Here is a 24,475-nt window from a genome sequence, read left to right on the forward strand (position 1 = left end):
TGGCCGCGAATACATTTTTAAATGTGAATAAACCAGTTCAATCAAATCAACAAAATGTAAAGAGACAAAAATGCCTACACAATTTAACATTTGAACCTTTGTAATTTGACTAAGCACTAATAATAAAAGAGAAGATTTATCTGTAAACTGATTTGAAAGACATTGATCAGAGTGAAAGTCAACATTTGAACTAGAACTACCGGACAAGAACTACCGGACTTGTCCAGTTTTTAGTATAACTCGACCAATAATAATGTAGAAACACATGTACGTATGTCTGACTAGCGATGATTATTACTTGGGGCAAACCCTTCAGTTCTTTAGTTAATGTCCCATGGTCTGTTATCTTTTGCACATGTTTTCTTTTGTGTTAAATTTGGAGGTGTATCTGATCAGTGAGATTGCATTATTATTTAATATTTGAGCTTCTTAATCTTATGCATGGTCCTTCATTTGCAGGCGAACATTAAGCTGTGGGTACTGACTGGTGACAAACAAGAGACAGCCGTTAACATTGGTTACTCATGCAAGCTTCTTACTGACCAACTTAATGAGATTTTTATCATTAATGCTACTGAGAAGGAACAAGCTGAGAAAGAGGTGAGTCTTTGATGTAAAGAAGGCATCTTCATGATCTAATTTCTAGGAGAGAACTCACTGGGTGAGGTGAACAAGGCACCTGAAGTTTCTTACAGTGCAAAATATAGATTCTGACTCGAACCCCTTGAATAAAGATATTGACAAAATAGGTAGACCATCAATTCTGAGAACGATTTCATTAAGCAATGTTGAATTGCAAACTAGACTGAACATGTTCATTGTACACTGAATTCTATTACTGAGTAGCAACATATTTTACCATACCTCATGCATACATGTATTCATGACCGAGAGTTGAGTTCTTACTGGTCCATACGCATCATGCTTGACGTCATAATTCTTACCCAAAATGAGGCCATAGGTGCATGTCCGACAACACTTGCAGTGGCTGCGCCTTTGGCCTCGTTTTGGGTTAGAATTGTGATGTAGTCATGCATAAATATTTTTGATCATCACGTGCCAGGTTTTTTTGTTGCTATTTACCAACCAGAAATATTCAAAACAAAGAAATGCATGAAACAATTATAATAGTTGAATACATATCAGCCTCTTCTAATATAAGCATTACTCTGAATAGAAGAAGATTTGACTTTAGTTAGTTGGTACAAAAATAGCGTGTACACAACAAGCATTAAACAAGGTTTGCTTAATCCTACTTATCCTTTGTAGATTAAAGACTGTCTGGAAAAGATCAGAGATGTTATGGGGATTAAGGACAAGGAGGAATTGAAGGAGTTAGCTGGAGATGGAGATGACATTTCCTACAAGAGCAAAGATGAAGAGGAACTGAATGATATTTATAGCTTTGCCCTTATCATCACTGGAGCAGCCTTGGTGAGGATTTGAGCTCCAGAATATTGGATTTGGAACTTGTGCCCCTGAGCAAAAAACTTAATCACGATTATCTTGTCCATTAGATGGAACGTAAAGCTGTATGTCCTCTGTATTGAGGAATACATCTAAAAGTACTCTGTAGAGAACAGGCCCAAGTGTTTCTAGCATGTTTAAATGTAGCGTCAGATTGTGCCGCTACAGTATGTTAAACCATACAAGGCGCTATGTAATGGTCTTATAATTCAAACATAGCTTTGCATTCATGTTATGTCAAAGAATGAGCAAATTGAGACCCCTGTCAGATGTGACAAAGTGATATATACATGATATAAGAAATTGTTTTTATTGTTATTATTACTAGTGTTATTATTATTATCTTCTTGAATTTGTATATGTTTAATCAAGTACATGCACATGCACTCTGCGCTCGACATTTGTTTGTTTAAAGCAGCAACTTGTTATAACAAGATACTATGGTTAGGGATCATTCACAATAAAATGTTTCCTGCTTGTGGATCTGGCTACATACAGCAATCAGACCTGCTGATAACTTTGGCCATTTCAAAACTATTTTATGATATAGTGGTTAATTGTTGATTTTGAATTAATTTATTTTTGTCAATATGCTTTTCTGTGTTTCTCATCAACCTGTGAATGTTTCAAGTTATGTGACACTTTTACTAATTAACATGATTAATGTATTCATTTTCTTTTACAGGCCTTTGCCCTTGATCCAGCCATAGAGCAAATATTTCTAGAGGCAGGCTGCTACTGCAAGACAGTCATTTGCTGTCGAGTCACTCCACTTCAGAAGGCTCAAGTTGTAGATCTTGTTAAACGTTTCAAGAAGGCTGTCACTTTGGCCATAGGAGATGGTGCTAATGATGTCAGCATGATCAAAAGTGAGTTGTGTTATCTCAGATAAATGTTACCTTGGAACATTTTAAAGAATGCAAAAAAGTATTTAATGACCTGATGTTTTGAATGTGATGCCCTGGATGTTATCGACGGAGACCCCTCTATTATTGGTGGAACTTTATTATATTAACCCAACACAAAATGCATCATATAACACATTACATCCCCTGCAATTTGTTATACGTTATTTTGTACGACACTTCAACTGTGGTTTGTGATTTTGGTAGCTGCCTATAGTGTTCTACTTTAAATCCTGGTTGATCCTGAAAAGTGTTTAGACATTGCTTCTTTTACAAATTTTCTCCTAGTTTGGATTGGAATCCAGATAAACAGTTAAGCGGAAATCACAAATTCTACTGTATCGATTAAGAAAATAAATGCATATGCCCGTCAGAACTGGGAGGTATGGCAGTTCCTTTGTTCCAGCTGCCATTAAGTTACACAAGAGGCAGCTCGAACTGTGAGTTGTTGTATCATTCAGGTTCTAACCCCATTGTTAGTATTGCAGTTTTACCTTTGTTTGTTGTATAGTGTTATTATTCAGTATCTGATCTTTTATCAGTCTATGTTCACTTTTTAACTTTGTAATTAGGCCTACTCTTTCTATATTTTAGGCTACCGTTCTCCCCCTAAAACCGTTGGTATTTTTAATACGTAAGCAAAAAAGGCCAAAGGAATTTGGCATGCAGGGACAGTCAAGTTTACTGTATTGTATAGACCGTATTTAATAACCCCTTTTTGCTATAAAGAGTGGCCATCTTGTAGGGCAAACCGTATGCGCGTCCACAGGTGTACATCCTCGCAGCACGCAACATTCCCGGTTTGATTTCTATGGCACATGCACCCACACACGGATGCACATGCACAGACGCCATCTTGTAGGTCAGATATTTGAGCCGCGTGACATCATATTCAATGCGGTCTATAGTATTGTATTGTATTGACTTGTATTGACTTGTATTGTTTTGAATTGTATTGTATTTTATTGTATTGTATTTGCTCTTGTTTTTTTTGTTTTTCTAGCTGCACACATCGGAGTTGGTATCAGTGGTCAGGAGGGAATGCAAGCTGTCTTATCCAGTGACTTCTCATTCGCCCAGTTTGAATATCCTTTGCAATTATAAATGTAACACAAATTGCCTTTTAATTAAAGTCACATGGAAATAGAATTGTTTTCTTCAAACATTAGAATATATGTTTCTGAACAATAAAATAATTTTTTGAGTAATTGTTTTAACGATTTATATGTTTAAAAAATAAATTAAGTTGTGTGGGGGGACTCCGCCTACCCCTTTTGTGACATCAATCGAGGCAGACTTTGCCTCGATCAAACATCGAACACACGTACGTGCAAGTACATTCAAGTCCTAGTCGTGAGTTTGTACGTTTCGAAAAACGTTTTTTCTTGCATTTTTCCGGCAATGTTGACCAGGTGTTATGCTGCTGGATGCAGCAAAACAACTAAAGATGGGGTCAGTTTGCAAGTCTTTTCCAGCGCTGTGCAGCAATCACTTCGGTCCGTCGTGCTTCGAGAATCCGGAATACACTACACATTTTGACATGAAGAGAAAAGTTCTTTTCTAAAACATGACGCCATCCCACCAATTTTTCCAGCTAGTGGGGAAGTCGAAGAAGGTACCTGAAAGACGTAACAAACCTAAAGGAGCATTTGCCTAATGTGACAAAAAACAGGTATTGTTTCAACTTTGAGGGCATGTTTTAGCCTGCGCCAAGCGTCACTATCTTGTGTTGGCACTGCATGCGATTCATCGTGCCTCGATTGACGTCACGAACAGCGCCTCTCGGGTCGGGCTTATTTTCAAATTTGTAAATAACATGGTGACTAATTAAACCTTAGTTAATCATTTATTAATATTCCACTCATCAAAACACATATTTTAGTGACAAAAGCTTTATTTTGACAAAATACCACTTCCAGGTGACTTTAAGGTAAAAAACAGGTTTAACAAAGCTGGCACCAATCAACCATATACATGAAATAGGACCCCTGTAAAGAGTTTGGCCTTAATCCATTGTATGAGTCAGGGGAAAACTAGGCATAATATTAAGAATGTATTACATTGTCCTTTATCTGTTTATATTGGTGCAACAACTGAAATCAGCTAATTGTTTTTTTGAGGTTTTCAGATACAGTACATCCAATATGACCTCATAAGTTTTCAGACTAAAATTTATAAATAATGTTTTATCGTTACTTATCCTGTATAATGTGTTTAAATCATTAACTCAGGACTAACCCTAGGTTCAATGGGGTCAACCTTCAGTTACTGCCTTTTTTTCTACTTTTCTATTTTATTCTGCATCTATTTTGATGTAAAGAAATAGGAGTAGTAAGTGAGGTGAGAAATTATGACACAAGTGTGGAAGAGCAGTTTGCAGCATTTGTACTTGATATCTAGAATATTGGCAAGGATCTGCTCGAGTGTTATATAAACTTTAATACTAAACAGATTTGAATGATGCTTTTCACAGTGAGCTATAATCTTCAATTGGAAACACATACTGTAACCACCAGAGTCATCAATGAAGATCCAATGTAAATTTTGAGGCGTGTGTCGGTAAATGTTGATGACTCAATAATGACATACATGTACCATTGTGTCCTTAACCACTCTGTACATATCTAGAGAGACTGCTACTTGTCCATGGTCGGTGGTCCTACTACCGCATGTGTAAATTCCTCACTTATTTCTTCTACAAGAACTTTGCTTGTACAGTGGGCCACTTTTGGTTTGCCTTCTTCTGTGGGTTTTCTGGCTTGGTAAGTTTTGTCTCCTTTAACATTAACCCTGGCAGTGCCATGTATGTGTTGGTGTAATCACTTTGATGCCATTCTTTGTAGGTGTTAATTTCTATTGTTACTTTTAAGTTTTCCATAAACATTCTAGAAACAATGACTTCAGTCATGGCTTTCACAAGTTAAAAAGCTTTATAAATATTATTTATTAATGATATTGATTCAAAAGCAAAACTTGCTTACTGTTTTTATGTGATTTTTTGCTTAGGAAATGAATAAGTTTTGTGTTTAATGTATTTTGTTCTTGTTGAGTATGTTCTTTTCCAGATAGTTCAGCTCATTGTAGTTGAGTTATTACACCAATGGTTTTGTTTGTTGCAGACTTTGTATGATGAATGGTACATCAGTGCATACAACATTATCTTCACATCGCTGCCTGTAATTGCTCTTGGAATATTTGACCAGGTAGACCTTATGATTTAGTATACAAATATTGACTGCTTCGAGTGCTATGGTTAAAACTATGACTCCCGAGGTGATCCCTGACTATCTCTGTAAATTACTGCATACTACTAGCTCATGTTCTTGAGACACACACAGTTATCATGTGATAAAACCAGACTACAACACTGCAATACCAGATTATGTACTTTTGGGGATAGAGCTTTTTCCGCCGTTGCCTCTAAATTGTGGAACCAGCTGAATTTGTGTCTCAGGGAAACAGCAAGTATTGATGTTTTTAAATCCGGGCTAAAAGCCCATTTCTTTCGAAAGGTATTTTTTTTATTGTATATTGTTCAAGTAGTTGTTGTTGTTTTTATTATCATTTAAGGTCTCTTGTAGCACTTATTTTCCATTCTGTAATTAATATTGTTGCCCCGGAGTTTTAGTGAATGTCTCTTTTTACAATTTTATTTGGTCACAGCTGGTCTGTTTGTACACTCTCTTTGCATTTTTAAATTGTGCATACTCCTATTGTATATTTTATAACTTTCCATTGTATATTGTTAATTTCTTTAATTGATTGTCATTGTTTGCTTGATTTTTTGTTGCTGATTTTAAACTTATTTTTATATCTTGTTGTTTTTGCTGATTACCTATATTTTAAATGTTTCTCTGTATTAGCGCCATGGAGCATTGTTTTCGATGGATATGGTGCTATATAAATTTTTACTATTATTATTACTATTATTATTATCCCTTGGCGTTCTATTTTCCCGAGGCGAAGCCTCGGGAAAATAGAACGCTCCGGGGATCACCGAGGGAGTCATAGTTTTAACCATTGCATGAGTAAAAGCAGTCAGTATTTGTTTTATAACACCCAAACATTTCTAAATACTGTACAATTAATTGATACAGACCAGGGCCCAATTTCATGGCTCTGCTTACTGCCGGTTTCTGCGCTTACAAACACGATTCCCCGCTTACGTGCAAGCGCCGAATTTCTGCGCTAGCATTTCTTGTAGAATACCTAGTAATGTGAAGTACGCAAGCGCAGAAGCCAAAATTCGCCGCTAACCCGTGAAATACGCTTGCCGTAAGCACAGAATTCCCTGCTTCCGTAAGCGCCGATTCTGTGCTTGCGGTAAGCAGAGCCATGAAATTGGGCCCTGAATGCTACAATCCACGGACGACACACATACAGATTGCGAAAACTTTTACTGTGCTGCATGTAGTGTCATGTAATCTGAAATGGTTACAGACTATTAATTTATCATCCTCATACACGCAATGGACGTCTGGGTACTGCACGCCGTGTGATAGTCTTTGGACTAGCGCATGGCAAACCGATGCACTATCACACAGCAAACCGATGCACTATCACATGGCCGTCGTCTAGTAAAACTGAGACATATCATGTGACGTGCTCTGAACCAATGAAAAGGCAGAATATTGGCAAGGGGTGGTATAAACCCTATTATATAGACCCTTAGAACATGATGTTATTAAAATAGGGCACCCACAAATTATTTGGTGCCTAATATGGGGCATTATTTAACCACTCCCACCCTAATTTTGGTAAAAGTATGTAATTTTTCTCATGCTTGGCTACTTCTTGTGCTTATTAAGCAGCTTTATGAAACCGGGCTTAGAACTTGAGTACATGTACATGAGGGCAATAGGAATAACAGTACTAGATACTAAATCCTGGAACCCTACCGTGTTAATTCCCTGTGTAGGATTGTAGTGACAAGAACAGCATAGAATACCAGTACACAGTACTTAAATCCTGGAACCTAACCGTTTTAATTCCCTGGTCCTGGAACCTAACTGTTTAAATTCCCTGGTCCTGGAACCTAACTGTTTAAATTCCCTGGTTCCATGTAGGATTAATCCTGGAACCTAACTGTGTTACCCTGGTTCTGTGTAGTATTGATCCTGGAACCTTAATCGTGTTAATTCCTTGGTCCTTGAACCTAACTGTTTTAATTCCCTGGTTCCATGTAGGATTGATCCTTGAACCTAACTGTGTTACCCTGGTTCTGTGTAGTATTGACCCTGGAACCTTAATCGTGTTAATTCCTTGGTCCTTGAACCTAACTGTTTTAATTGCCTGGTTCCATGTAGGATTGATCCTGGAACCTAACTGTGTTGATTCCCTGGTTCCATGTAGGATTGATCCTGGAACCTTAATCGTGTTAATTCCTTGGTCCTTGAACTTAACTGTTTTAATTCCCTGGTTCCATGTAGGATTGATCCTTGAACCTAACTGTGTTACCCTGGTTCTGTGTAGTATTGATCATGGAACCTTAATCGTGTTAATTCCTTGGTCCTTGAACCTAACTGTTTTAATTCCCTGGTTCCATGTAGGATTGATCCTGGAACCTAACTGTGTTACCCTGGTTCTGTGTAGTATTGATCCTGGAACCTTAATCGTGTTAATTCCCTGGTCCTGGAACCTAACTGTTTTAATTCCCTGGTTCCATGTAGGATTGTAGTGACAAGAAGAGCATAGAGTACCCAGAGTTATACAAGCCTGGGCAGAAGAGTGCCTTTTTCAACTATTGGGTCTTCATGAAAAGTCTCTTGCTTGGTGTTCTCACATCGCTTGTCTTCTTCTTTGTCACCTATGGTAAGTATTTCTCTAACCATCCCCAATCCACAACCCCAGGAATTATGTGACTTGAGATATACTGCAGTAAATACATCTATAGTAAACATGGAATCAGTCGTACCACCATAATCAGAGTGCAACACATCAATCTTTTGAAGCATCTATGTTTATTAGTATTATTACCCCAGGTATTATTTAAATATACCTGTTGTATTCCTTTTAATTCTAATGTACACTGTTTTGTAACTCAGCCAGTAGGCTGCAATGAGCAGTTTTTTAATAAACCATAATAATAATAATAATAATAATAATAATAATAATAATAATAATAATAATAATAATAAAAAATCACTGGGGAAACTCCAGTGGCTACCAAATAGAGAGCGTATTTTTTTAAACATCTTTTTTATTTATACTTGAATAAAACTGCTTTAAACATGTTAGATATCTTTTCAATTTACTTTGCACTCCTCCATGATTTCTTTGGTTCACACCTTGACATCACTAATTGCTTGAATGTTCCCAGTATATACAAAGTTTTGGGTCAATAAGCATTCAGTTTAGCGTCCAATGATTTGGAACCATCTTCCTCCTGTCATTAGTTACACTGTAGCCCTTTACACTCAAGACTCAAGATCTTGATGGAAAATTGCATCTTATGAATTTTAGTTGTTGTTATTGTTATTGTTATTCCACCTGGAGGATATGATTATAAGACATTGATAGATGACAGAGTTACTTGACAATGTTGGTTTCAACTACATTGCAGGCGCCTTAAGGAATGACCTGTTTCCAACGGGTGAAGCAGCACATTCACAGTCTATGATGGGCTGTATTGTGGCAACAATGGTGGTTGTAGTCGTAAACCTGAAGGTATGTACAAAGAGAAGCTCTTCACTATCTGCCATTGCACTCATAAATCTACTCTTTAGAGTCTATTTTCTGACTTCAAATATTTCCCCCAAATCCATCGATTATGTAACAGATTCAATAAATAGTGTAGATTTGTAAGATTACTCATGCATACATTTTCATAAACGATGCTTAGTTACTAGTCATCATATGGTGTTGTTATACCTCTGTACAAATTGAGAAGTTTGATTGGTCGAGAACCAATCACGTGCCGTGCAACAAATACGCATGTAACATGGCTCGACGGGCCGGGTAACATGAAAAGTGATGTAGACCAGTGTACATCACCTTGATCGTTCCCAGCGTTGGTAGATTTCCAGCGCTGTGTACGAAACAACCACTGGTTTGATGGAATTGTTTCTTGTTCGTCTGCTTATTAAACAATGAATAGTCCGTCGTAATAATGTTTGAAGATGACAACAGAACTTCGAGAAGAGGAAAAGGTATAACAAAACAATTTTTGCACGCCGGACTGGGGTCCATGGGTTTTGTATACCCTCGGTGCCATTTTCCCCCTCGGGTGTACAAACGCCATGGATCCCGTCACAGTGTGCATAAATTGTATATTGGGTCTTCTACGAGAACAACATGCAGACCAAGAGAGGCCATCAGCAAAGCTGTCAGTACTTTAGAGTCTGTCGCACATTTAAATACCTGCCTATTTCAACTCGGAGGGGAACTTGCATCTTCATCAAAATCTCTCAGTACTGTAGAGTCTGTCGCATATTTAGATACCTGCCAGTACTGCAGAGTCTGTCGCACATTTAAATACCTGCCTATTTCAACTCGGGGGGGAACTTGCATCTTCATCAAAAGCTCTCAGTACTGTAGAGTCTGTCGCATATTTAGATACCTGCCAGTACTGCAGAGTCTGTCGCAAATTTAAATACCTGCCTATTTCAACTCGGAGGGGAACTTGCATCTTCATCAAAAGCTCTCAGTACTGTAGAGTCTGTCGCACATTTAGATACCTGCCAGTACTGCAGAGTCTGTCGCACATTTAAATACCTGCCTATTCCAATTCGGGGGAACTTGCATCTTCATCAAAAGACCAGCATATTTCATTCTAATAAACGTGAACATGCCAAATTAAATTCTTATTGTTATTGATTAGATTGTTTAACATGACTTTTACAGATTATTTCTATGTACATCTAGGCCTAATTATTTAACTTTTTTTATCGTAAGATAGTTGCTAAAGTGTACTCAGTTCAAATTGGTCACTCAGCAGGGGAGGTTTAAGAGATTTAAGTATGATTCGATAAAGGTAGTGGACACTATTTGTAATTACTCAAAATAATTATTAGCTTGAAACCTTACTCAAAATATGCATAACATAACAAACCTGTGAAAATTTGAACTCAATCGGTCATCGAATTTGCGAGATAATAATGAAAGAAAAAAACACCCTTGTCACACGAAGTTGTGTGCGTTAGATGGTTGATTTCGAGACCTCAAGTTCTAAACCTGAGGTCTCAAAATCAAATTTGTGGAAAATTACTTCTTTCTCGAAAACTATGGCACTTCAGAGGGAGCTGTTTCTCACAATGTTTTATACTATCAACCTCTCCCCATTACTCGTCACCAAGAAAGGTTTCATGCTAATAATTATTTTGAGTAATTATCAATAGTGTCCACTGCCTTTAACTATTTACTTTCTTTTAAATAATCTACACTTACATCAGTCGAGTGACGTTACAGAAACATTGAAATTTCTGATATTGTGTTGCATAGATAATTATGTAAAATATTTTTAACTTGAACAAAGAGGTTCAGACTTTATGTTATTTCTGTAGCCTAACAAGTTTTTATTCTATTTGTTCATTGTACATGTATGTAATACTCTTTGTTATTATAGAGATGTTAAATTCTTTGTTACAACTCTTTGTTATTGTTTTGTTCTAGATTGCACTGGACATGGCTTACTGGAACGTCATCACCCACATTGTCATTTGGGCAAGTGTTCTTTTCTATATAGTGTTCATCTTCCTTGCATATAGCACCACTATTTACATCTGGTTCGGTGGAGTGTTTACCTACGTCGGTGTTCCGGTCATGATGTTTCGTCTTCCTGCTTTCTGGTTCTCACTCATTCTTGTTTGTGTCATTATGATCCTCCCTATCATGGGAAAGAGAGCTGTTCAGGCTGATGTGCAGCCGACTCTCGTTGACAAAGTCCGTCTAGAGCAGCGTAAGGAGAATAAAGTCCTGAAGCAGGCTAAGAAGAAGTCCATACAGCTAAAGGGCTTCAGGTCACGTGGGTCAGTCAGAGACTCCAGTGTTCGCTCTACGACAGGTCTACAACGTGGGGGCAGCAAACGCCCAGCCAGTGTGAGATCAGGTTATGCATTCAGCCACCAAGAAGGCTTTGGGGAGATGATCACCAAAGGGGTCAATATGCGGGATGCAGATAAGGTTCAAGGGTCAGGGGTCAATAACTCTCACAAAGCCGTCACAGAAGGAAAAGCTCCTCGAGCATCTGCTGAACAAAGCCCTGACTTGTAAACTTCCTTAAGGTATAAAATGAGCAACTAACTGTACCACTTATTTCAAAGACTTGTAAAAATTTGTTAGCAAAAGGATGCATTTAAAGAATTTCCTACATTAATAACAAAAAGATTGATGATTTAGAAGCATTAACCAAGTGTGAAATGAATGTCACACCCTTTTGGCCAAATTGTATAATGAACTGCTCAGGATATTTATAGTCAATGGTCAGGATATATGATGAATTATTTGTAAGAGCATTGTTGCACACTAATTGCACAAACACAACTATGAAGACGATACATCTGCTCTGTTAACAATGCTTAGCTCAAACATCTTGCTTAAAAGCAAAAAACATGTAAACCGTTGAAAACACCATCTAATTATTGCTTGGAACTGGTTCTCCATGAATTTTGTGCTGACCAAATTTAATTCACTCATCAGCATGATCAGGTTGATGAGATCATGGTCAGAACTGAGTTTTATGTTATGACTGGAATCATCTTTACAGAAAAACAATTTTTATCTGAGGGAAACAGTAGAATGCTATTTTTTATCCCCAGACTAAATTTTTGATTTGTGCCACAATGATTGTTTTAAATTAATCAAAAAGAGTTTGTATATATTATTTTATTTTGTTTCTAAGTAAATGTACACTTATAGATGTTTATTTCATGTTATGTAATTTTGGGCGAAACAAATTGATTAGCAAAGACTGTAGGCCAGCTTTGGAGCCATGAGTAGTGAAAGTTGTGTCCTATTGTGACTAAAAGGCATACATGTACAAATAGGCTACATCACACCCTACACTTCTATTGACCAATGGCATTGGGGATATTCAGGATAAAACCATATTGATAAATTGATTTGTCTTAACTGTGCTGTATAAATGGATTAATTTATGAAATTAGCAAATGTAAATAGTATGTAGCGTTAACACTGGTCTACATTAGTCAAGGTGTGGTACAGGTTTGATCAATGACTTCATGCTGGTGTTTTATACAAATATTCCCTGGCCAACCTGTCTGACTTCCATTGAGCCGAATGTAATGACAAACATTGGTTGCAGCCTGCCACATTTTGTAAAAAAAATGGGTCAAAGGTCTTGAATTGGGGGTTACACAATAATCACAGAAAGGGATAATATTGCAAGGCATGTTTTTCAGAACCTGGTGTCCCTCCTTGAACAGGTGGAACAAAGCGTATGCCAGGTGCATGTTTCACACTGGAAAATCTGGGTGGATTTTTTCGTCAACCCTCTGGCTGAAGTTGTTCCAGTCATAATAAACCATCCACTTTAAGAAACATTTTGTGGATAAACAAGTCATCTGACGTAAAGTGGTTGGTTGATATATCTTTGATATTCAACAAGACTCTCTTATTAATGAATGAACATAGATGTAAATGATAGTCATATGTCAATAGTTGCTGTAAGAGTGATCGCAAGACATGTACAATGTAATTAATCATTGGAGAAACGGAGGATAAATTAGGAATTTTAAAATATTCAGGTAAACTAACTTTATTATAGATATATCCTGTATATATAGTTATAAGTTTTGGATTGCTTTCTATTTAATTTTTGTTTTATCAAATAGGTGTAGTACATGTAAGTGTTTTTAATGGTTTAACTTGAGATGTACTGTACTTTAAAGAAATACTTGCAAGTCATGGGGACAATGCAGTTTATGCGCTTCCAAAATTCCAGAAAATATTTTATACAATATTTTTTAGATCAGACAGTGTGAATGATTTTGATGGAATTTATGCTCCATTGGAAAACATAAATGTAGACTCAGAGGTGAGTGTTCTTTATATATTCTGACACCTCGATATTGTGATAACCCAATGGTTCTATAACTCGTGTTCCAACAACCCAGTTATCTACACTTGGTTGAAGGTTAGGGTTAGAATTAGGAATCTTTATACATTTATAGAGTGAACCAGACCTTGGGGTGTCAGAACATAAATGTATGGTGTGTAAGCGGTTCCAAAACACTGGAGAATACAAAACACCTGGACAATGTTCATGCAGTGCACATACTTGACATACACAATACCTCAGACTGAGGTTTCAGGACCAGGGAATTAACACGGTTAGATTCCATGATAAATCCTACAGGGAACCAGGGAATTAAAGCACAATACCTCATCTCCCAGACTGTACGTGAGGACAATTCCATAGTTTACTGAAGGTTTACTTTTGAAACTTTGCAACTGGTAAATACATTGTTACTGTTACATTGTTTGTTGGTGTGACATTGTTATATATTGATTCTCATGTTACATTGTTACAAATATTTGTATGCAAGCTGTCTACACTGCTTACACTTCTTTGAGGTACATGTAGTCCCTTTTTTGAAGTAATTGAGAAATTTTCATTAAGTTAACGGCCATCATTTTTTGCACTCCTTCTATGCAGTAACAATAGGAAACATCGATGTAGATTGAACCAGAAGACCCCTGGACACTTTTTATTTTTGATTTGTAATCATTTTAATACTGGTTGCTCTGGTTTTGGGTCTCTTTTAAAGATTTCATAAGCGGCTGCTGCTTGATCGCCATCTTAACATGCGTCATAGCAACAGCCGCAGCCACTAAATTCTGACAGTTATTTTTAGTTTCATAAGTTGACGTGTCCAAGTCTGAACAGAACAAAGCCAGAAACCCCCAAAATTACAAATCAAGAGGGCTTGATAATGATGATGTTTACAATGAACCTATAAATGCATATTAAGTGTATTTTAAAATGAAGTAATGTGCAAGGAAATATTCTTCAAGGTGTTTTTTATTGTAAGGTAGTATGGTGAAGGAATGTTTAAAAGGTATATGCCAGTACTGTAGATAGTGTTTTGTTTACAAAGGTTTGCTGATTTCAGCTTATCAAGCACCCTTATACACTGCCTACTCAGAGAGACAGGGAGGGGGGAGGGGGAGGGGGAGGGGTGTGACCAAACACAGAGAGAGAAGATGTCTGATGTATACAAAAAAATTTAAAGTGTAGGAAGATAGATGTAACTCTACTAACATTCACATGTGTATTGCATTGTTCAAGACCAATTTATGATGAATGCAAAAGTTTATTTTATACATAGTACTATTACCTTGTGGTTTATTACTTGATAAACAGCTATTTGAAATTGGACTTTTTTGTGTCCATTCATGCCCTAAGCAAACTTGTTAGTAGCTGTGTCCCACACATGCATTCATGGACAGATATCCATGTCAATCAAACTGAGTTGACACTAGCATGATGACATAGTCATTTCCATTCGTTTATTGAATGAGATTGAATTCAGAATTGAATATTGAGTGCTTAATAATGGATTCTTACATGTACATGTAGAGGCCATGTCACACATTGCAATATCAGAGGCAATCAGGCCCAATTCAATGGTTCTGCTTACGTATGTTGCATTTACAATTTCCATTTTCTACTTACTGTGCAGCAAGTGCTGAGTTTCTGTGGGGTGCTAGCTGTGTAAGCGAAGAATGCATAGTAACGTGGAGTACATACATGTACGTGCACAAGCAAAACTTCTCTGCTAACCCCCGAAATACAAGGGTGGAACTCCCTGATACCATAAACACGGAGTCTTTGCTTATGGTAAGCAGAGCCATCAAATAGTAGAATGATTGCAGTATTCACATGGCATTCCAAAAACTTTGATGATCATGGGCAAGTCATTTGTCTCATGTTAGCATATAAAATGTAAAAGTTTCACATTTTTGTTTAAAGAATCTTTACAAGTGATTGTTGCAGAGTAGTAACACAGTGGTGGTTATTGTTCTGAGAAAGATTTGTTTTTATTTTATTTTCTTAACATTGATCATCTTGAAGAGCCTGCTTTCGTTTTCACCAAACTCTTCCCTAATATAGGATTAATCTTAGAACTTCAGACGATTTATGTTCCGTATCCTTAGATGTTAAGAAGCATTGAACCCATCCTAAGTTAGGTAGAGTAACTTGTCTTAACTCAAGAGCGTTTTGTGAAATCGGCTGCAGGTTCGTTTTCTATGCATAATTTTGAGATAATTTTATGAAGCTAAAGGTTAATGTTGGAATTGTTATTATGGCTTCATTGAAGCATAGGTTGCTCATAGCAACACCCTTAGTAACAGTCACAACCTTATCCACAATTGCCAATTTAGACACTATCTTAAGGGTTTGCTTTGTACAAACAAATACGCAGAGAAAAAATTGCCATGTAATCCTTTGGTATTTTTCTTTATTACTTGTGCCAAGGTATTTGTTTCTCCAGTATTAATTATTTTCTGCTTAGCAACCTTTTAAAACTTTTTTTTGTCCAGTATGAATAATTATTTAAAATGTATTGGTCCTGGCATTGATAAAATACTATAGTACCACAAACTTGGATCCTTCTACTTTGAGTAGTGCAAAATGCATCAAGTGTTATCCTTTATTCTGCCAGGTAAACTGCTGTTGCTGCAACACTCCACAATTTAATATTGAAGTCCAATGTGGATAATTATAGGACACCTCATGCGCTTTGCTGCACCATTTCCAAAATATACTTCCATGCATGTTCAAACAAAGTAAGGTTGTGTCATGGCGGATAAAGTTGGTGTCTACATTGAGTTACATGTATTTTTAATGGTTTTTTAAAGCCATTGGACCCTTTCGGTACAGAAAAAAAAAAAAGTTCACAGATTTACAAATAATTTACAGGGTTTACAGAAGGTAATGGTGAAAGACTTCTCTTGAAATATTAGTCCATGAAATGCTTTACTTTTTGAGAAAACGGTAAAACAATATAAATTCTCGTTAACGAGAATTACGGATTTGTAATAAACACATGTCATGACACGGCGAAACGCGCGAAAACAGGAGTGGGTTTTCCCCGTTATTTTCTCCCGACTCCGATGTCCGATTGAGCCTAAATTTCCACAGGATTGTTATTTTATATATAACTTGTGATACACGAAGTGTGGGACTTGGACAATACTGTTTACCGAAAGTGTATAATGGCTTTAAAGTCATTTCTTAGTGTGGGGTTGTCATGTCTAGTTGAGTTTATTTTGAAAGGATCTATTGGTCTGTAAACAAATTAATATTAAATGCATTTTGTTGTGAATTGTCACAATAGAAATCTGGCTTAACATTAATTAAGTTCATTGTTGATCATCATAGATGATGAGGTTCACATTACTTGTTCTGTTTTTCCTGTTTCACCTTGTGTTTGTAACATGACAATGCAATCAAGTGCATCCAATATTGGTATTATGACCAAAACTTAGGTTTGAGAAAAAGTAAAAACATTTTAAAAGTCATTTTGTTACAGTTCATTCTGTACATTTAACTTCCATTCCAGATTACAGGACTTTGAAGAACAAAATGTGATCATTATTAGAGCTAGGAGTGCTGGTGGATTTTTATTGACACATTTCGTGATTATGCATCTGAACTTGGTAAAGGGTAATCATTTTGATGCAGTTGTTTTTAAAATAAAAAAATTAGTACTATTTTTAATCAGACATTATTCTTGTAACCGTACTAAACAAAAAATGACAAACGAGACTGTAATTAGGGATATTTTTCTATCCTCATTCTTGTCTTTTCTTGGGTGTGTAATATTAGTGTCTTATATGTGTAATAGCTTTACTGAAATTGTTCACTGCATTATTCTCTATTTTTTTTTAGTAATCATGTTTTAGTCTGTAGTGCAGTTTAATATTCAGGTGTTTAGAATTACTTAAGTAAACAGATTGTTTAAAGTAATTTTGATGTCATGTAAAATATGAATGTTGGAAATACACTGGTTCTTTGAATTCTGGTGAAGTTTGTACATAATTATTTTGTTTTGAAAACGGATGAGTATGTAACCTGCAAATGGTTTATGAGAACTGCAACCAAGTTGAACTTGAGAGGGTTTGGTATATTTTTGTACATACATAATCCTCAAAGGGATCTGTTGTGGTAAGTTTGTACACAACTCCGTCAGAGACACAAGTTTACATCAATAATTTTAAAAATACATGCAAACAACTCTTACATAACAACATTCATTCATTCATTAAAGACAGTGTACACTATTGGTAATTGTCAAAGTTCAGTCTTCTCACTTGGTGTATCTCAACATATGCATAAAATAACAAACCTGTGAAAATTTGAGCTCGATCGGTCGTCGGAGTTGCAAGATAACTATGAAAAAAACACCCTTGTCACACGAAGTTGTGTGCATTTAGATGGTTGATTTTGAGACCTCAAGTTCTAAACTTGAGGTCTCAAAATCAAATTCGTGGAAAATTACTCCTTTCTCCAAAACTAGGTCACTTCAGAGGGAGCTGTTTCTCACAATGTTTTATACCACCAACCTCTCCCCATTTCTCGTTACCAAGTAAGGTTTTGTGCCAATAATTATTTTGAGTAATTACCAATAGTGTCCACTGCATTTAAAAACAGAGCAGATAAACATAACCCAATGTCATATTCGTTTATCATGGATTCAAATTATTTCGGAGAAACAGTACAAGTTTAGAGACAAAACATTTATCATTAATTGTATTTGTTTAAAGTAACAAATAGTCTGAATCTGAGAGTTGACTGTGTACCAAATTACCAATCCTTTCTCAATTCTATTGGAAATAATGAACACTGTCAAGGAAAATGCATTTGCAGACTCCATAAGAACCATTGCTCATTTTTGTTGCCATCATCAAAATTAACCCGTTATATGAATGTGCACAAAACCTGATACAACGATTGTTGTTTTATTTGTTAAGTTTTCAAAGGTGAATGAAACTTGGGAACACTATAAGTTATAAACTGGATACATATTTACAACACAATGCTTAGCCTGGTAATGTGTACATTGAGAAGAATGGATGTACATGTACCTGGTAATTCTTCTTTGCTGTTACCTACTAGCACCATTAATGTAGTTTTAACCCGAGACCATTCATGTCTATAAACATCACAATAACCCCACTCATGGATTGTTTATTGTTCTCTTCGACCATGTAAACTGGTTACTCCATTCTCCCATAACACAAGACATATTATATCACACAATTTCAATCCAATGACATAAACTTCTTTGCAAATTGGTTTTTATTATTAACGTCACAAACAAACATGTATGTTAGTATCTTAAATGATCTCTAGGTAATTGATACAAAACTGTAAAATGCTAATAATTAAAATATCTTTAAAAAGAAAAAAACAGCCTGCTTTTCAGCATAGCAAAATTGCACATGGCATGAAAAGTCTGGCTTTCAAAATATATAAGATTTGATGACAATCAAAACTTCAACTTCAACTTCAAACCGCTGTGGTCTTGATGTGGCGGTATATAAAACATTTTTGTATGTATGTATATGTATTAGTAAAGAGATGGAAGCTTTGTACCATAATAAGGAAAATCCAAGTCTTTAATTTATGCTGGTTTGAACAAGAGTCATTGAAAACAAATACTACACCAAACATGTATGTTGGATTCTTTACAGCATGCCAACAATTGTAAAGGTTAATTGACCATAGATTACGGGCACGTTTTACACGTTTTACAGGAGTGATATCTTGATTTTGTTCATTGTTTTTCTTTGTCGCGCCTAGAGCGCCTACTTGTTAGGTGGATATGTTTGCGCTTTACAAGTGTTATATTAATTAATGGACCAGGACCAGGGGTCGATTACAAATAATTAGGGAAGCGAAACTGTTCGAGGTATTTATGAATAATAATTAAATAAACAAAATGTAAAAAAATATATAGAAACAATTTTACATGGTAACAATTTCCCTGGTTATTTGTTGAGGAATTATAGTTTTCAACTATATTATGCCCAACTACAGATACACTTTAAGAATAGTACTTTTTGGAAAGGTTTTAAGGTTTTTCCAAAAAACAAGGAAATGTGTAGCTTAATAACCCACCAACCTTTTTTTTCATCAAAAATTGTACTGAAGTTTGTTTTTGATCTAGTTTGACACTGCACATACATGTAATACTAATTTTCCAAAAGACTTTACAGCATACATTTTGAAGTATTCTCTGGGTTAACAAACATTGGGGAGAAGCTGAGACAAAAATAAATACTTTGATTGACTGTAGTAATAATCTTCCAGTACGCTCTAATCCTCAAATCAGATGCTCGAACTGGAGTGTCATAATAAGCCATAACCTACTCCCAGTTTTTATATTGCACTCTGCGTGTTGTGACTGTCAATGTGTCATGCTCTGCATACGTTCAGTGAAAAAAATTGCATTCTATATTTTGTGCAAGCATGCTGTTCGTCATGAAATAACGTTCCGTTTCTTTACGAGGTTGACTAATTGAGGCTTAAATCTGTGTTGGAAAATATTTCGTTTAATAGATATGCAATTTGAAAAAATATATATATTTAAAAAAAAAAGGATCTAAATTATTCTAGACATGAGATGGCAAAACGAAACTGTTGGAATTTAAAGTGGAATTCCACTTTGCAAAAGTTGACACCAATTCACCAAGGAAGAATTTTCAGTGACTTGAGACATTGTGATGTGATTTTTGCAGAAATCTATTTGCATGAAAGCTTGTTCATTCTCCATTTATACAAATGAATCTATTTTACCATGCAATTACTCCTGAACGTCTTTTTCATCTTTAAAAGATACATGAATACATGAATCTAGCAATCAAATACATGTACATGTACTACAGAAGACTGCATCTTTAACTTGCTTTCAAATTCCTGACAAACTTGAATTAAACATTCATCATAAAACATAGCCTACTTCTGATTACAATCTTGCAGGCAGAGGTGTCAAGAAGTGTCTTATTTTATACCCTGAAAATGGTCACCTTCCTTTTTCAACTTTAAGATGATGAACTTCAACTGCTCTCAAATTTCTACTCTGAAAATAAATATCTATTAACTTCTGCTTCATATAATTTTGCGCCTGATTGAATGTTGCTGTACACATATTCACCTAATAACATCATGTCTTTGAGAAATAATTTGCTATGTATATTTTTAACATTGTAAAGAACGGATGGTCAAGATCAAAGCTGAGGTTTGTGTCTGCTTCATAGAGCTACATATATAGCTCTATGGTCTGCTTGAAGCTTCCTCCTCTTAGGTTTCAATGTTGTTGCTGTGATACTTTGTACTTTCAAACATATTATAAGTTATCACACAAGCGCGAGTGGATTACGGAAAAATATAGCGCTTCTGCGTCCCATATCCAACGAGGCCGAAGGCCGAGTTGGATATGGGACGCAGACGCGCTATATTTTTCAGTATGACCACGAGCGCGCATGTGATAACGTATTTATCTTCAAGCAAACTTGGCGCGTGATATAGAACACACAAGACGCAGGTAGTGAGATTAGCCGTGCAATATAGGTTTTTATCACCACTCCATTCTGCAAATCTGATTGGACGATTAGCGCGTACTTGAAGATAATAATGATTATTTCTTTGAGGAAATAAAAATACACATTATCTTTTTACTTAAGGTTGGAAAGGCTGGTTATCCCAAGCAAGTCTATGCATTGAGGGAGTAGTGAACCCTGCAGAGCTCTGGACAAAAAGCATTTTAGAAAGAATTCTCTCCTGGTAATGGACCACCAAAAAAAAGTTTTTTCTCTGCACATGTATATTTGTTAACTCTACTGCCATTAGTTATTCCATGATTTGTTTAATTTAAATAATGCATCCTGGGCCGGCCAGACTTCGCAATAATTACAACAACAAAACATCACTCTTCCTTCCAAGAAAAAATTAAACATCTTGATATTATTATAAAATGCATGAGTTGGTGCTCTGTGCATTAACATGTACATACAAAAGTTGCTTGTAAAGATTCTATCTATGACACATTACCTTTAAAAGCTTACATCACAAATTAATCTCTTTAAATCTCAGTTAAAAAATCCACAAGAACCACTAAAACACACTTTATTCACACAGTTATTAGTAAACCAGGCATTGAGCTTCAACCCGAGTCATGGGAGAGTGTTCCACATATTGTAGCTTAGGTTTGCAGCCTGAAACAGCCCAAAACTTGCCCAGAATGGATGGGGAGTTTGTGACCACATAAATGTAAATATCCTACTTTGTACATGTGCATGTATCGCAGCATGGCAGACCTTTATTTTTGGTATTTAAGTGTGACGCCAGTCAGAAGGGTTGATAGAATAACAAAGCTCAAGGCCTGGTCATTCAGTATAGTCCAATTACACTGCTCCCACTAACAACTACATTAAAATTAACAGACATGATACATGATTGGTATTATCGGATCCACTGTGTAAGATTCACAAACCAAAGATTTTTTTCGGGGGCGGGGCTGGATGGCCAGCATCACGAATCCTTGGTGTGCCTTACTTGCTTGAGAATGCTGTGTATAGCTGCTCTTAAACCTTCTCCTAGTTGTCTGACAGAGTATGGCTTGCCTAGCGGTGGTACATGGATGAAGGCAGTCTGGGCGCAGTTTTGGTAAAGGGAGATGTAGTAGACGAAATCACACAGGTATCTACATGGGGGAATTAACAAAAGTAAAATGTTTATCACTTGGCCGGGAAAAAACAGTCTCATTAGAAAGATATTTGGCTATCAGGCCATCACATGTAGTCAATAAAAACCATGTGGATGATATTGTAATAGTTAGGCAGTAGGACAACTTAAATGTGACCTAAGAAGTGAAATGAATTTATCTAAAACTTACTTTCCAGCATTGTAAGACACAACTGCATTGGTGGGACAGCTAGATGAGTTGACATCATTGCAGACAACTGACATGTTGATTTGGCTTAAAATACAGTCAGGACCATCTTGATAACAGCACTGCACAATGGAGTGGAATGAGTGGAAGATTTATTATGATATTGATCTTACTACAACATTCTAAATAAAATGCCAGAAGGTTTACAATGTAAGACCTAAAGCCCCCCTACGAGGTCAAAGGTAGACCACAAACACAATGTTTCCATTATTTGACCAGAGTATGGCGTTTTATGGTTCTATAATAATAATGATTTAATAGATACAAATGATGTTTATGTAACTGATACACAAAAATTGTATGTTTGCATTCTGCTTCAAGCAAAATTAGGCATATTTACAGATCAAACAAACTTTACGCTCTACCATTTTACAAAGGTTTGTACACGTCCATGACATCCATCAATGCGCCCACACTGCTTCAAAGTCAAGAGCCATTTAAGCCCTCTAATCAATTTAGCTCTTAGTGCATCCAACTTACCTTAGTAGGGGGAATTAAATACCCAACATCTGGTTTATCATAACCTGTGTTATGTGCTTGCTGCTCCAATGTTAGCTCTTTAGCGATGCCTGACACACCAACATGGACCACAAGCTGTTATTTCAAGAATTTGAAAATTTAATGTCATTATTTAAAATTAGGAGATTGATTTTGTTGAAGATTATTCACTTCTTTCCCAAGGAAGGGGTCTTAAGGGGCATACCATTATTGACAAGTCTAAAACTTTAAAATCAAACAAAGGATTTTGTTAACAAATTCTGTGTGTCCTTTTTACTGATATGATTATGTGGTATTGTGTTTGTTTGTTCAGTGTGTGTGTGTGTGTGTCTCTTCAACTTTATTTTCTGTTTACTGTAATCCTCACAAATCCCCCATTGTTAAGTTGTATTTCATATTGGGGTCCAGAATGCCCTACAGTAGTTTTGACACATCTCAAGGATAACTCTTGGTCAAAGAATGGGTTAAGCATTTCAGTTGTTCACACATACTGTACGTACACATGGGTCATACTCTTTCCAAAGTTGGGGTACTAGTTTCTTAGCAGACTCATACTCAACAGCAACTTCTACAGTGATGAGTTCTATGTCTTTATCCTGAAGGCCCAAACGCTGTAATTCCTGAACTGCTGCCCAGCTGGCATTCACCTTGTGTTCCCAGAAGGGTCCAAATCCTTTGAAAAGTACAAATCAATGAACACTAGTTTGAAGTGTGCGCACAACATTGTTTTACAGATATCATTAAAGTTTTAAACACAATGTGATACATACCGACACTGTATTCCACAATACTTCATCAACTTATGATTCCATTTAATTAATACAATGAAAATGAGGACAAATCTCAACTTTGACTATCATTTTTCACTAGGTCTAGAGTATACTGATTACAAATACAAGCAAAAAATAATAATTTATTTGTCCAAATCAAATAAATATGATTTTGATCATTACATTTTTACAAAGAAAAATTACAGTTGTCTAAAATCAAAAATCAAAAGGGAGCTAATGGGTGCAATTGACTTTTTTATAAATCTGACAACCCAGCTGAAACTAAACCCGGTAACTGGGGCGCTGTACTCCTTTTTTTACCGATAAATTTTTACCGATAATGTCAAAACTTCGAAAAAGAAATCATCTGTTACAACTGGGCTGGGTCTAACTAAGCTGAAACTACTGTACTATTTTTACTAAGTCAACAGAAACAAGAGAATGACAATAGCAAATAATAGTGATCATAAATAATAATAATCTGCCATTTTATTGACAACATCTCATCTCTTTCTCAATGATGTTCTTGTACAAACAATAACATTATTAACAAATAATTATTAATTGTAACTCGTCAGACGTCACTTCATCACTTGACTCATATATAGATCTGGTCCTTGCTTTATGCTTAAAGGGCAACAAGGGTTGTTTACTTTTTCTAATTTAGAATGAAACTTTGATAAATCTCCAATAAAAACGAGACGGAACAATCTTACCAGTAACAACTACAGTTCTCTTGTCAGGCATGCTGTTTCGGATGGGAAAACTCCACGAAAACAATTTCTTGTTAAAGTTTTATTTTGTCGATCAGCTGTTTTGACGGGGACTGTCAGTGAGCGAATGACACCGAATGAACTCTGTTACTTTCCACTTGTTTCCATCAATTGGTGCAAGATATGTGAACAGATTTCCTATG

The 24,475-nt window shown here is 36.1% G+C and overlaps 2 protein-coding genes across 2 annotated transcripts in view; one reads left to right on the top strand and one right to left on the bottom strand.

Annotated features, from left to right (window-relative positions):
* LOC139942047 (phospholipid-transporting ATPase ID-like) overlaps positions 1-17,354 on the top strand; it is a 47,634-nt gene extending 30,280 nt beyond the window's left edge. Inside the window, exons 19-27 of the mRNA XM_071938731.1 lie at positions 460-600; positions 1,270-1,434; positions 2,153-2,336; positions 3,376-3,457; positions 4,993-5,134; positions 5,492-5,575; positions 8,042-8,183; positions 8,935-9,038; positions 10,983-17,354. Of these exons, the coding sequence (XP_071794832.1) occupies positions 460-600; positions 1,270-1,434; positions 2,153-2,336; positions 3,376-3,457; positions 4,993-5,134; positions 5,492-5,575; positions 8,042-8,183; positions 8,935-9,038; positions 10,983-11,582 (1,644 nt within the window). The 3' untranslated portion in view covers positions 11,583-17,354. The remainder of the gene's footprint in view (positions 1-459; positions 601-1,269; positions 1,435-2,152; positions 2,337-3,375; positions 3,458-4,992; positions 5,135-5,491; positions 5,576-8,041; positions 8,184-8,934; positions 9,039-10,982) is intronic.
* A 1,259-nt stretch (positions 17,355-18,613) lies between these two features.
* LOC139942048 (pyroglutamyl-peptidase 1-like) lies at positions 18,614-24,432 on the bottom strand. Its single transcript, XM_071938732.1, has 5 exons — positions 24,276-24,432; positions 23,290-23,462; positions 22,772-22,885; positions 22,235-22,353; positions 18,614-22,042 (listed from the first exon to the last, which is right to left on the bottom strand). Exons 1-5 carry the CDS (start codon positions 24,304-24,306, stop codon positions 21,871-21,873), a joined length of 609 nt encoding a protein of 202 aa, XP_071794833.1. The 5' UTR covers positions 24,307-24,432; the 3' UTR covers positions 18,614-21,870.
* Between the last annotated feature and the right edge of the window lie 43 nt (positions 24,433-24,475).

This window comes from Asterias amurensis, chromosome 9 (assembly GCF_032118995.1).
Source record: "Asterias amurensis chromosome 9, ASM3211899v1".
NCBI lineage: Eukaryota > Metazoa > Echinodermata > Asteroidea > Forcipulatida > Asteriidae > Asterias > Asterias amurensis.

Coding starts and splice junctions, on each gene's coding strand:
- LOC139942048 (XM_071938732.1), bottom strand. CDS start 24,306: ATGCCTGACAAGAGAACTGTAGTTGTTACTG. Junction 23,463..24,275: donor GAGAACTGTAGTTGTTACTG/GTAAGATTGTTC, acceptor TACTTTTCAAAG/GATTTGGACCCTTCTGGGAA. Junction 22,043..22,234: donor GTGTCTTACAATGCTGGAAA/GTAAGTTTTAGA, acceptor TCCCCCATGTAG/ATACCTGTGTGATTTCGTCT.